At 40.0% G+C, this 14,390-nt stretch overlaps 1 protein-coding gene across 5 annotated transcripts in view; it reads left to right on the forward strand.

The window, feature by feature from the left end:
- Positions 1 to 883: 883 nt before the first annotated feature.
- The window catches only part of PRDM1 (PR/SET domain 1), a 130,713-nt gene continuing 117,206 nt past the window's right edge, over positions 884 to 14,390 (forward strand). The window contains exons 1-2 of one of the 5 annotated variants that reach the window (XM_019499923.2): positions 884 to 1,044; positions 2,050 to 2,090. In XM_019499923.2, the coding sequence (XP_019355468.1) occupies positions 1,026 to 1,044; positions 2,050 to 2,090 (60 nt within the window). In that variant the 5' untranslated portion in view covers positions 884 to 1,025. Of the gene's footprint in view, positions 1,045 to 1,346; positions 1,404 to 1,501; positions 2,091 to 14,390 lie in introns of those variants that run through there. The other 4 variants (XM_019499930.2, XM_019499924.2, XM_019499922.2 and 1 more) reach the window with 4 other exon arrangements.

Below are 14,390 nucleotides of genomic sequence, written 5' to 3' on the forward strand. Positions count from 1 at the left end.
ACCACTGTATATGTATATACACATATGTGCATATTGATATATATGTATACACACGTTATAATAGATATATTTGTGTATATACACATATGTCTATATACACATACACACACATATGTGTGTGTGTATCTATGTGTATATAGACATATCTATCTATCTATCTATCTGTCTGTCTGTGTGTGTATGTAGATGTAGGTGTGTATGGGTACATACCTATGTCCAGTCTCATCCCTAGTATAAGGGGGCTGTGCTGCCAGTGCAGCCTCCTCGGAGGTGAGCGACCTGGGCCCGGGGCTGTGTGCGGACCTTTCATCTGGGGGCCGGGGAGGGAGGGGAGCGGGTAAAGCAAGGCCCTGGGGATTGCCCTGGGGCTAGATGGGGTGCAGCCTGTCCCTCCGGAGCCAGAGCCCAGCCCTGCCTCAGCCCCCGACATCCCCCCGGCTGGAGAGACGATGGCATCCTGTCCAGGGCCAGGGGAAGGTGGCGCAGGGAAGCACCCGGAGCCGAGGAGACCCTCCCCGCGGGCAGCCCCGCGCTCTGTGCCACGGGCAAGCGCTGCTCGTGGGGAAGGGAGGGCAGGGCAGGGGAGGGGAGGGGAGAGGGCGCCCATCGGCTCCTGCCCCCGTCCCGGATTTCTGTCTTTACGGTGGGGGGGCACTTCCTGGCGGAGCCCATGCCAGGCACCCCGCTTGCAGCCTCCCTCCCCCGGGACCCTCGGTGCGGCACCAAAGTGAAAGTGAAGCGGCTCCTTCGCATCCCGGTGGGGGGGGGGGGGGAGTCACGTGGCGACTGGGAAAGTGCCCAATGGCAGGGGCTGGGGGAGGGGGGGACTGTGTGTGTGTGCATATGTGTGTGCGGGCACGTGTGTGTGTGCGTGCATATGTGTGTGCATGTGCCCCCCCAGTCAATGAAGCCGGGGGCGGAGGCGGCTGCGGGGCTGCGCTGTGCCGGGCGTCGCGCGTGACCCCGGGGAGGGCAGCAGAGCCCGGGGGCCGGTGCCTGCCCCTGTCTGTGCCGGCGGAGCAGCGATGCGGCGGGGGCCGGCAGGTAAGCTGCCCCTGGCGGGCTGCGGGGGAAGGGGAAGCAGAGGGGGTCGTGGCCGGCCCCGGGCACTTGCGAGGTGCGCGCTGTGCCACGGCGGTGGAGGGGGATCGCGCCCCTGCCCGGAGTGCCCCCCCACCTCATTCTTCGTCCCACCCCCAGAAACCTGCTGCCGCCCTGCCCTGCCCTGCCCTGCCCGCGCCGCGCGCCCCGGGGGAGACTCCTCTGCAGCCCCGTGGGCGCGGGCAGAGCCGCCCCGCTCAGCCCCCAGCTCCTGGGGCGAGTGGGGGGGGGGGGGTTGCTTTGCAGGTTTAGGGGGAAGAAGTCGCCCGAAAGGACGCACTTGGAGTTTCACCTCGGAGCAGGTGGGGGGATATCCCGTGGGGGAGGGAAAAGCAGAGAGGGAAGGGGAAGGGGGGTCTGTCTCCCTGTCCACCTAGGGAGGAGGCTTCCCCCGGGCTCCCCACCAAGCAGCCCCTCCAGCTGTCTGCCGGTCTTGTCGGTTTCGAGAAGTGGATTCTCTCCGGGATGAACGTAAAAAGCAAATCGAGGGGGGGAAGCTCATGTTTGAGGAACTGCTCTTGCTCAGCGCGTAAATCAAGCGGGGAGCCTGACAGCCGGGCTCGCCCCCCGGGCGCAGGGAGCCCCGCGCTCCCGTCCAGGAGCCGGCGGGCGCCACGGACCTGGCTCGGGTGGGAAACCGGGGCAAGCCCCCCTCGGCACTGCTTTTCCCCGCTCAACCCCCACCCCCCCGCCCCCTTCTCCCTGGGGAGGGTGACCAGCTGCGTGGAGACGACGGTGCTCGCTTTCGCCTTCATTGGACAACCGGGGGGATTTATTGCTTCCCAGGGAAAGAAATAAAGTGGCCACGCGAAAGTTTGCGCAGTTTCATGGGAGGGGGGGGGCGGGAAACTAGCCTAGGCAAAATAAAAAACCCCCTCCCGAGTGGGAGCTGGATGCACATTCCGGGCTGTTACATTTGCTCCTTTTTGCTTTGTTTTGTTTCCCCAGGTCTTTGCCTTGAAGACGCCTGGAGGGACGGTTTGCCAAAGGTAAGACACGTTTTTGCCAAAGGTGAACCTTCAGGGCCGCGTTGTGTGCGGCGATGCGGGTGTTTGTCAGGCGGGCCAAGGGCCCGTTGCGGGAGCCGAGCTAGGAGACCTGCCCGATCCCGGCCCAGGGCAGAGCCCTCAGCACCCTGGGGCTTTGCTGGGCTTGCACCCTGGGATGCTCAGCAGCGCTGGAAGAACTCTTCCTGTCTAGGAAGGATATGCTTTTCTTCCCCCCCTCCAGAAGAAGTGGTAGACTAGGAGATGCGAGATCTTGTTTTTGCACACTTGCAAAGTAACATGTCCAGCTCACAAGCCTCGAGCTGTCCTGCATATAAATTTAGCTTTGCTATAATCCGGGGGGAAAATAATAAACCTGCTTGTACATTCAATGCCACCCTTACTGCTGCTAGAAGCCTTCTAAAACTGTTGTGCATTGCTGTGTAGCATGAATCTTGTCTGAACTGGAAGCGAAGTAGAAATAAAGACGAGTCTTTTTGCAAATAAACAGCAAGAGAATCCTTCCTTGGATTATTCATCAACGGGGTTTTTTTTCTGCTTTCCATGGGTTTAGTTAAGTGAAAGCAAGAGTTTTTTTAAGGTGAGGAGGGTTAGGCGAGGCAACTGCAACGTTGACATAAGCAAAACTGAGTGCTCCCATATGTAACGCAAAGCAAATTCAAATGGGCTCTCCAACATCCTTCTGCCTCTTCATTTTTTATCTGTTGAGGAAGATAATGTTCCTTTATTTGTCTGCCCTGCTTTTTTCTCCCTCCTGTCTAGCAAAGGAAAACAGGAGGACACAATGCTGCTTATTCTCCTAGCCTGGTCGCTTAATTAGAAAGAGAAATGTCTATGGTATGTTTAGTTTCGAGGGAATTCAACTCCCCCCACCTTTTTTTTTCTTTTTAAATGAGTCTCTGCCAGCAACAAGTGCGTTGATATGCTGATCTGAAGGATTTGGGCGTAATGCCAGCTCAGGCTATTTAAACGACGTGGTTAATAGTATCTACCCCATCCTTATCACACAGTAGTTGCTTTTAATAAACTGAATGTCTTTCCTAGTGATAATCGGGACTGACAAATTAACTCAAATCTTAACACTTGTCCAAGTGAATTTATATTTTGCCTTGCGATGATAAATATTAAAACTTAATTCCAACACAATGATCAGAGGTTGTAAAATACATATATAATTTTGACAAGATTTTCTGGCATGACCAAATTGAGTTAATTAAAACAGTTCGATGTGGATTATGCCATGTTTCACATGCGTTTAGTGCTAAATATTTCTATTGTCCTAAGTTTCCACATTTATATTTTTGTTTGGGACTCTGAATCCCACCAACTCATACTTACACAACCATGTACAAAAAGAGCAAATTACTTGTGAAAAAAGTAGTTAAGCAGGTGTAACATGCCTGCCAAATGTAACAAATTCTGTAACTCTTGTAAATTGTTCTGGGAGGAAATGATCAGGAATGTGTCTGGTTTCTTTTTTGTTTTGTTTTGGGTTTTTTAAGGGTTTATTATTCTTATCAATCAGCTACTATATAACAGCAGGACACTGTAAATTCTCTAAAATCATACTTAATTTACTTTTAGAAAGCAATTAATATTAGCGGAATTAATATCCAGGGGGATGTATATTTCTCTCTGCCGGATCCTAACCAACAATATGCTTTCCTTTTTTGGGAGGTTTGTGGGGGTTTTGTTTTGTTTGTTTAAATTAAAGCAAATCTTCTAGGTTCTTAGTTTTTGATTGTTTCTATTCTCATGTAATTTTTCCTCACAGAATTAAAAGATAGCATTAAAATACAATGCTAAAATGTAAGGAAAAAGAAACATTACCTTAGGGTATGACATTTTATTAAGAGGGTTACTACAGAAGATTCTCATTAATTTTCATTTTTGCTGAGTCATAGGCCTGCTAAATCTTGCCAAAAGTCCTGTCCTATAACCATTTTTTCAGTTGTACAGTCATTCTATATAAATCAAATAAATAAAAAGTTACAGGATCACCCATGTTCTTAGCAAACTCTTTATAATACAGTATTGTACAGTAAGCTCTCATGTTTTTAAGTTTTATTCCTTACATAAAATATACTACTGTATACTCTATAGTGCTTTTTTGTTATGTTTGCAAATACTCAGAGTATAAACTATATTTTAAAAACTAAAAGTAGACTTCTCTGGTGAATAGATTATATTTCATGTTTCTGCAATTGCAAAATGAACAGCACTGGTTAGCAGACTGATGCAAATCAACGAGGTTCTAAAGTATGCCTTAAAGATGGCAATAGCCAAGTATTAAAATTCACTGATTACTTCTCTGAAAATTGTGCATAAATAAAACACACTACAATATTTCTCCAGTTTTATAGTATGCTGATCATATAGTAAGCCAGAACACCAGATAATATAATGTTAACTTTTTAAAAAGTAAAATACAAAACCTGAAGTACTACTATGAAGTGGATGGAGGGCAGAAGATAGTACAAAGAAAAGTAATAGTCACATGGACACAGACACACACACATACATTATATGTTAGATTATACCGATTTCAGTGAGTACATTTTATATATTGGTGTTAGCGATCTGTACATCTCAGGCATTAAATCCAGGAGTTCAATGGTTTTAACCTATACATAGGAATATATCTGATGTGTAGGCACGACATTTCCAGCTGATACTTTGGAGAGTATGATAATATGTTCCTGTTTCTTAATATTACGATAGTGCTTTACTAGCTTTAAGATACTTAGGTAAATAGTGTTTATTGGTGTTTGTTTTTGCTGTCAAGAAATGAATCGATTTTTCCCTCCTCCTTGATACTACTCACTTTGAATCTAGTAGATATTTCATTTTCAAAGTTAGCATAATTTTCCATTTTTCCTTTTGTTTTGAACACCAGACAAATGTTTGTTCGATTGTACAGTTATTCTTTTAGTGCAGGAGATGTATGCTTATATGTGAAACAGCAGAAGTGCTACTATTTAAGATTTTTGGCTGATATTCATCATTTTTATTAAAGGCACTCTTACGAGATATATTTACTGAAACTGTATCATGTTAGACTCTATGTTCCATTTATGCTCATAATAATATTGTAATCTGATAAAGTTTTACCTTAAAGACCAAAAGCCTTTAAGATCCATTTCTACAGCATCATGTATAAAGCAAACATGCACAAGATTAATTTTGATGTACAAGGATGTATGTACATATATGTGTAAACTGAATCAGGTTATTACCGTTTTTCCATGTTTTTCTGTTTGTTAACCTTCTTTGAGTCCATCACTTAGTACCAGATCTTACTATCACTAACAAACAGAGAATCATTACTGTGAGGAGCTTCACTGAAATAATTGGGACTATTTTCAAAAAGCAGCAGAAACACTCTTAGCTGAATGATTGACCCGTGTATTTTAAGTTCAATCTTGCAATACTTCTGTAAAGTGCCTGGCACACCTGTGGATGCTATAAAATAATAAATAATAAACAGTGATTGATGATGTACTTAAGCTTGTATCTTTGATTAAAGAGTGTCCCTATAAGGCTACATAAAGCAAAGAGGGCAACATGAAAGAAGCTTCTAGTTAGTACAAGATGTGCTTTAACTGTTATAGAAACACTGTCTCTAGGTAGAGCACATATTTAACTGACTGTACCTTCTGTAAAGCTGTCAGGCCAGAACCTCAGCTGGTGTAATTGGCACAGCCCCACTGAAATCAGTGGAGATACACTGACTTACACCAGATGATTTTAGTGTCCTTTTTGGCTTTAATGATTTTCCTTTAATCTTCTTGCCACTTAAAGTTTTACTATGATCTACCCACATTCCAGAAGCATGCAACCAAAATGGGATAACGTTTTCCTTATTTCCCTCCCCCATGTAGTCTGTGGTGACTTTTCTTTTATACTAACATGTATGCCTTATTAATTATATATGTTTTAATCCCTCTTGGAGCCCTTAAATGTATTTGCCCTTCTTAAAATCAGACATTTTTAATCGCACCTGAATAGGACTGTCATTACATCTAGAAACATTCCAGTCTTGCCTCCTTTACCAGATGTAGGTGTGTTATAAATAGCTTCCTGATGATACTAAGGTTGTGATTAAAGGTTCCAAAATACTGTTGCTGGCAACCCTCTTATTAACAGCTTGTTTGATGTGAAGGAGTTTAGAAAGGTTGCCCCCTACATCATCTTCCTCAAAAATGATATTGCTGTGACTGTGAAATATCATGAAACTTCTCTTAACCAGACTGCCACATCAATAGTAATGCTTTAAAATTTAGAGTTTGTACATCTTCTGCATTAAAAGAGAAAGCACTATTTGCACTGTGGAGCTGAGAAAAATTGATTCTCGTTATTGTTCAGTTGACTAATGATCATTTGTGAGGACAGCATTACTAAACTGAATCTTGACAAACACAGGAACACTGTGTTAGTTTTCTTTCATAAAGTTTTCCTTCATATTAAAAGTATAGTGCAATTTGAAGGCTTTTTGTCCAAATATTTTCAATAATTCTGTAACAAAAGTTGTTTTTCTTAACACAGTCAAATATCGGTAGATGGAGTAGACAGCTGTAGACAGCTGTAGGTATGATTTTGGGGGACTGGGAGGAGACATTTGAGGATGTGTGTGTGCATGTGCAAACAGGAACGAATTTGGAAGAAGGGAAGTAATCACAAAATCTTCCCTTTTTAGGATTTTTTTCCCTTTTTCCCACCAACTTCAATGAAAATAAAGGGTATTTGGTACTTCACTATTTTGACCAACCCTTAGTTATTCCTTAAGCTTATAAACAGTAGTAATAGCTGCAAAGGAAAGAGCATAACAAGATTCAGATATTGGGCCCAGATGTTATGGTGAGGGAGGCTATATAAATGCCTGTATAGCCAGATGCAGTGTTGTTTTTTATCAGTACTCTTTGTAAAGTAAATTCTCAAAGGGGAAATGAGCATACTCAGTTTCCTTTTAACTCACCAGCCTTCACATTTCTCTTCTCGATTTTCCTGACCCTCCAGAATTCCAGAATACTATAGTACATACATTTTATAATTAAGAAATGTGTTAATATTTTAATTAGTTTATAAGGTAATCTATTCCAATAATAGTTATTAAAGTAGAAAATATATGAAAGTAAAATATTTTAACTGGCAGCATATAGATATGTAGAAAACTAATAATATATGGAATATATTTTCTCTTACTAGAACTGACGTATAGCTTTTCCTTTAAAAAAAAACAACAACCCTCCCCTTCCTTGGTGGAAACTGCTGTAAAGGGACAATTACTTGATGCCTTTTTTTAACTTCTCACGACATGTTTAGATTTAATTTTTCTCCCGGTGATGTGATTCTCCTGCGAGATGAAAATATTCTTAAGAAATTCTAAACTGTAAAACAAACAAATGTCTGTCTCTGATATGCATAAAATCTGTTTGGAGGAAAATGCTTTCAACCTTTCATGTCCATTTTTCTGTCAATAAATACCAAGTTACTTTCCTCCAAATTATTCTTTAAAAGACATTAGCTTAATTAGTGTTTTAAGAAGTTATATCAGCCAAGGATTTGCCTGCAAACATGTTACTTGATGGCTAAGAGCCCAATCTTGTTAGTATTAACTTCTGATGAAATGGTGGGGAAAAAAATAAGCCTTTCATTTTAATCTAACAACATTTCCTTACAAATGAGTAAGAGATATTTGTATATCAAAGAAGAAAACTTGTTGTTTTATTACTTTTATTAGTTTGATTAACTTTTTTATGTCATTGGGTATCTGTGGCTAAAGAAGAACTAGTTTGATTAATCGTTAAAGTGACACCAAATGCATCATGGATTTTTGTGCCAACAATATGTTTTTTTAGCTACAAAATGTTCCATTTGAATTTATTACATGTATAGATAAGATAAACCACTCCTGTCTTCAATCTGTAAAGACTGTAAGAAAAGAACAATGGATGTAACAGAATAATTTCTGTAAAAATATTTTTGAAGTGAAACTGCACAAATGAAAAACATGTTTTGGTGAATAGTGTTCTTTTAAACAAAAACAAGAACCTTAAATCCTGAAGAAAATTTCTCTAAAGTGTTAAGTCAAATTAGAAACGCTTAAACTTGTATGTGAATTTTGTCCAGTGTCTAGCAGGATAATACTCTTGTGAGATTTTAAAATTTAGAAAGATTTAAAAAATTTGAATTTTTAAAACAATATGAATGATTTTTTTAATCATGCAAACTAGATGGTTTTATCTAAATTATTTTTAGGGATTAATCTTGTAGGTCTTGAACATTAATTTATAAGTTAAGGATGTATTTTTCCCAACACCAGCACCAATCCAAATAAGTCACATGTGTAAGGTCTGTTTACATGAAGAGAGCGAGGGCATTCAGATCAGGCCTTCTTGTTTCAGTCTTGCAAAGACTATGACTGCAATTAGACTGTGACTTATTTCAGTTCCCATTGCCTTCACTAGGGAAAGGAAAGATATAATCCTTACACACTCATTATGCAGTAAGTTCTACACAAGTGCAAGTGTCCAGTCATATGGATCCAATTGCTGAACTTGTGATCATGCACAATCATAAAGCTGCTCGTGTGTGATTTGTTGTAGGATCCGATCTGTGCTGTAACTCACTCCTTATAGTTTTAAAATTAAAGTATGATAGGTTTTAAGGTACCTCCTTAGAGGAAACTTAAGTAACCTTCTCTTAAATTTGCCTTTGGCAGAATCCTAAAATGTTCTGCTTGGGTCTTTTTCTGCTGTTCCTTATATATTAGAATATGACTTCTATATTATAGGGGTGTAGGTTCTTCTATATTATAGAGCATTTTTATGGGCTAAAAGGAAAACCCAACATATCTAAGGAAGATAATTGTTGGAAAGGACAAAGATCTTTTCCAAAAGATCATCTCCCTTAAAAAAAAAAACAGGCAGTTTTACTGAGGTAAGACCAGGTAATAGCTTTCTACTGTCCTTTTGTTATTTAAGGGGAAAAGGAAACAATTGGTGCTGTTTAGAGTCAGGAGCTGCCCTTCTAACCTCTGCTGCTCTTAAAATGCCTGCAAGTAATTACATGGTTCATGGTGGCTTTTATACTTTTAATTCAACTTTTCATTTTTTTAAACAAAAGATAGATGATAGTAATGTAGTACCAAACGAACAGACTGAAATAGAATAGAGTACTGGAAAGGAAAGCTAGCTACTAACTCCTCTTATTGGTTTTTTTCTTTTTTCTCTCCTCCCCTACATGGAAATGTCTTAATAATGTATGTTTTAAAAGAAAGAGATAAGTACTGTTTTCAATACCGAACAGTCAACCAGGATTCAAAGGTAGAGATAATTTCTAAACACATTTTTTTTAAATGTCCACAGTCCAAATCTTTCAGTATGTGTTTAAGGAAGTATTTTGCATGCTTTTTCTGAACAGTTCTTTTTTGTGAAGGTTGATGGAAGTGGTATTTTCTTCCCACACCATTTGAAGGAGAAAAGCTGAGTATCCTTTCTATAATCCTTTCCAGCTGAAGGAAACAGGGAGAGCTTATACAACTGAGCCAGCTTGTGGTAGCTGCTTTTTAATGAACTCTTTCAAAGTTTCCAGTAAAATATACTGTACATGGATATAAGAAACTGATGCATCTCAAAGCTTGTGCAGTGAACAATTCTTGACACAGAAAGAACATTTGTTTGTGGGAAAGAAGAGATTGTTATACATTTATATTCTGTTTGTAACCCCCCCCCAGCATGACAGGATCCCAGGTGCTGTGGTGGCAGTAATAGCAGCAGCAGCAGCAGTAGTAATAATATAGTAGTGCACATTTTTACATAATTGTAACAACATATGAGTAATAGAAAATGGGTATACTTAACACTCACTCAAAATAGTAAGCTAATCAGAAACAAAATTGGAGGTGCAAAACTTTTTTTTTAGCCTCACTATCTAAACTGCTATCAAAAGTTATGAACTATGCCTAAAAGATATTTTCACATACATCAAAACCATCATCATATATTTCTGTACATCATATACAACTCTGCTACATTCGCAAAACTTTTGCTAAACCAACATGAGAATTAAATTAATCTCTTCAACACATGTGTAGATGCTGACCGTGGGTATAAATTATGCCTAGTCAGCTGAGCTCCTGCCTGCCACCTAGCCACATGGCTCTGTCTTTTCAGTACCCTTGTGCCCCAGCCAGTCCCTCTGCCACCCAGAGCCTGGGGTTGATTTCGTGTGCCTTTGGCCCTGGCGTAAACTGCTCTGCCCCAGCTCAAACTGCTGCTGTCCTGGGCACAGCCTATGTAGATACTGCTCCTGGGAGTAGTTTACTCTGGCTTAAACTACTCCAGAGTTTATTGTTTCAAATTAATTTCACATGTAGATGCACCCAGTGTGAGTAACTCTAGAATTTGGCCCTCAGCCAGCAGACAGGTCCCATCCTTCTATGGGATGCTTGAATTTATGCTTACAATTATTGTCAAGCAGTTCCTGAGTATTTAGAATATTATACTGATTCTTTGTTCTGTGATACTGGTTTGATCTGAGGAGAGAGAAGATCACTTTTTTAAGGTATTGATTTCCAGCATGGTTGAAGGTAGTGGAATGTAACAGTTTTAGGAATGTACACCTGCAAGTATATAATAAGGGAGTATCTGTTTGTGTATTTTTACCACTGACATTTAGATCAAAGGTCCTGAAGGTGTTGCTGTAGTGAAAAAAGGGAAAGGGGCCATACAGCTCACCCACTCCGACCTTTCAACTTGCTCATTGTTAGCAAGTTTTCACTAGAAATCCAGTCACAACTCTCTTTAGTTGGGATAACTTTCTTACAGAGATTCCCTTATTATGTATGTGTATTCAGATCAGGATGTGGCAAATTGAAGCCTTCAAAGTAATTAAAAAAAATAGTAGTAACAAACACCACTAACCAGATATTGAAACTGATGCCTAATCTTTCATTGGAGTGCATTAGCTTATTGTCAAAAAGATTTAAAACCATTTTGTTCCGAGGTAATGAGTGTTACCACTGAACTCAGGAAGCTAAAAAGGCCAGTAAGTAAACTGAATAACATCTTCAACCCTTGAAAGAGATATGCAACTTAACACATACACACACTACCCCCCATAAAAAAAATCTCCAAGAAAGAAATAGTTGCTGGATTTCTAATTTGCTTATAGCTAAAGAAAACTTATCTCAGGAGGAGTATTTTTTACTTCCTTCTAGTAATTTAAATAATCCCAACTTTTAAAAGTGATCTTTCATTTTTCGGTGTAATGAAGAAGGATGACCTCATGAATGAAATGGTGACACATGTTTAACCTGCCTCTTCTGTCCTTTAAGCCATTGTAAAATGTTTTAAAAAATCAAATAGACTTGGAACAATATAAATATAACCCTGATTTGTTTGTCTGATACTTATATCCAGAATATGCTGTACTGGGCTAGTAAGTAGTTAAATGTTTGACTTTTACAATAATGATGAAGGCAGGAAGATTTTCACTCTTACTATTATTTGCTTGTTTATTAGGATCAGATGTATGAATGGATTTTATGACTTGCATATCTTGGATGAGAATCATTAGCATTTTGACCATTTTGACCATGATGGACTCCAGGACAGTTTTTGCCATGTTTGATTGACCATGGTTTGTTGCTGGAGCAAGTGTGCCCTGTCAACACTAGGGAGTTGGGGGAGGGAGGGAAATTCACCAGATTCAGTTGAGTCAAGGGTCCCACAATGAGAATCTTAGAAATTCTAACAGAGACATGACTAAGGAAATTGAGCATTTACAATATGCTTCCAATAGCTCAAGGTATATCCTGAAGCAAGGAATTCAGCAGTGATGTTATATAACTATATATCATCACCACTATGTACCTCAAGGATCTTTCTTACCTAACACAAATAGAACTTCTTGCCAGCTTTTCTAAACATAACATAGATTCTCCCCACAGATGCAGCAAATTCAGTCTCTTCCTGGATTTGTTCCTAGATGATATTGCCTAATGGCTATATGCAAACCTGGGAAATCACAGAATCATATTATAGAAAGTTAGGGTTGGAAGGGACCTCGGAAAGTCATCTAGTCCAGCCCCCTGCTCAAAGCAGGACCATTCCCAAAATCAAGAATCTTGTTTATGGGTAGAAGACACCATTGGGATGATTTACTGAAGGAATTCTTTCAATCATTAAGAAACTTGGTCTTACTTCTGTTTAAACCCATTTCAGAGAAAGTCACACATTGGAAGTGATTTGCAAATGTTTTTTTCAGTGGTGCAGTTTTCATGGTGTGTTCCTCTAGTTCATGATAATCATGAAATAGCAACACGTGCTGCTGTAGTCTCAAGGCTGGATTATTGTAATTCCTATTTATTAAAGCTTTTAAGAGGGCTGCCCCATTGCTTGCCACTTTTTCAGAAAGGAATGGCATGTTTGCTCACTAGCTTGTTCTACTGAAGTCTTACTATGCCAACCCCATTTCTTACATTGACCCTCTGTCAACTGGTAGTCTGACTTTAAGGTAGCCCTACCAACTTCTTTTTTTAAAAAATCATTATACTATGTGGTCCAGCTGTATTCAAGAATAGTTCCTTAAGTGTCAATGAATGTCTATGTTCTTGACATTGAGTGTCAATGAACGTCTATGTTCTTGTTCCCACTATCATAGCTGTGCTACATAGGGGTTCTAGGATGCTTGTTTCCCACCTTGCATTCAAGTAGCCATCAGTTTATCCCACCCCTTCCCATTTGTCAGAATCTTTTACTGGTCCAATTAATATATTTTGGTGTGCCCAGTGCTGCACTCATCTACATTTCTGTCCCGCTTTTTCCCCCTCCCTCCCATTTTTACTTTTATACATTCTAGACCAGTGTTTCTTAACCCATGGGTCGTGACCCAAAAGCGGGTCACAAGAATATATGAAAGGGTTGTGAACAAACTTTAAAAATGGATTCTCCTTTAAAGGAGAAAAACATGGAAAACTGTGGGTTTTCCTTTGCAGGCTGGCAGAGCTCCAGCCTACCCGGGGCTGCTTGGTGCCCCCCATGCTTCACACAACCCGCCTGCCCACAAACACACCCTCTGCCCCACACACTGGGGGGCTGGTTCCTGGGGGCAGAGGGCAGCAGGTAAGGAATGAGGAACACCGCTAGGGACCTGTATTCTACTTAAACTATTTACTAGGTTGGGACTGGCCATCAATGTTTACATATGGGTCCTGGTACAAAAAAGGTTGAGAACCACTGTTCTAGATTCTCTTACTATGCATCTGTATACATAATCATGAAGAGGTAAGAAAGTGCGAGTTATTTTGTAAATTGCTGTTAGGAAGGAAATATTCCTTTAAAACTTTCCTTTTTAATAACTTAAAAACAATCCTTCTGGCAGCTATCAACTAATGTCTGGTTTTTATGAAATACAACTCCTCTAAAGTGTCCACATCAGTATCAGTGTAGTTATATAATTAGGTATCTTATGCTGATATCTTATTCACCTTCCTTTACAGGGGCAACCACTACACTAGTTGCAAACACTTTAATTATATTATGCACTTCACATAGAAAAGCTGAAAAAAGAAGCTCTCAGTTTGTCCATCTCAGCACTTCTGCAATTCCTGCTTGCTGTTTAAAACCTGGCAATACAATTGCAGTATTTACATATAGAGACATCTTTCTTCTGGTGGAAATGTCACTTACTTGGGTGACTTCACTTCACTTCATACTTGGGTGATCAGTCCAAGGGAAAAAATGAATTTGCCTTTTAAGTTGTTAATGATTGAAAGAAGATCTAAAAGATTTTTGCCTGTGTTTTTCGTTTAAATATCAAAGCTGATGAGTTTGGTCTTCCCTAGTTTTGGTAAGGTGCCAATGAAAGACTAAATAATTGAAGTGGGGAAACTAGAAAATTGAAGTGGGAGCTTTCTCAGCCTGTAACTGAAGCATGGAAATGTTGAATCTTAAATTAGATTTTTTTTTTAATTTGAATTAAATGTGTCCAAAAATATCTAAACAAATGAAAAGACTTATTTTTAGCCAGTTTCATTAAACGTATTTCTCTGTCTATTGCTCAAATTTAATTTGCTTGATACTTGTAATGCCCCATCTAGTCAATCAGAAAATCTTCCCAGAAACAAACACAGTAGACAAACCTGAATTTCTAATATAAAAATTAACTGGATAAAAACATATAAAGTTTTACTTCTTACTTAGCATAGTGTTAAAGTTTTTAAAAGGATAAAAGTGGGTTAAACCGAATAATAAAGGAAGAGGGTTTTCCCCCTTTTTT

The sequence above is a fragment of the Alligator mississippiensis genome, chromosome 1 (assembly GCF_030867095.1).
Source record: "Alligator mississippiensis isolate rAllMis1 chromosome 1, rAllMis1, whole genome shotgun sequence".
Lineage (NCBI taxonomy): Eukaryota > Metazoa > Chordata > Crocodylia > Alligatoridae > Alligator > Alligator mississippiensis.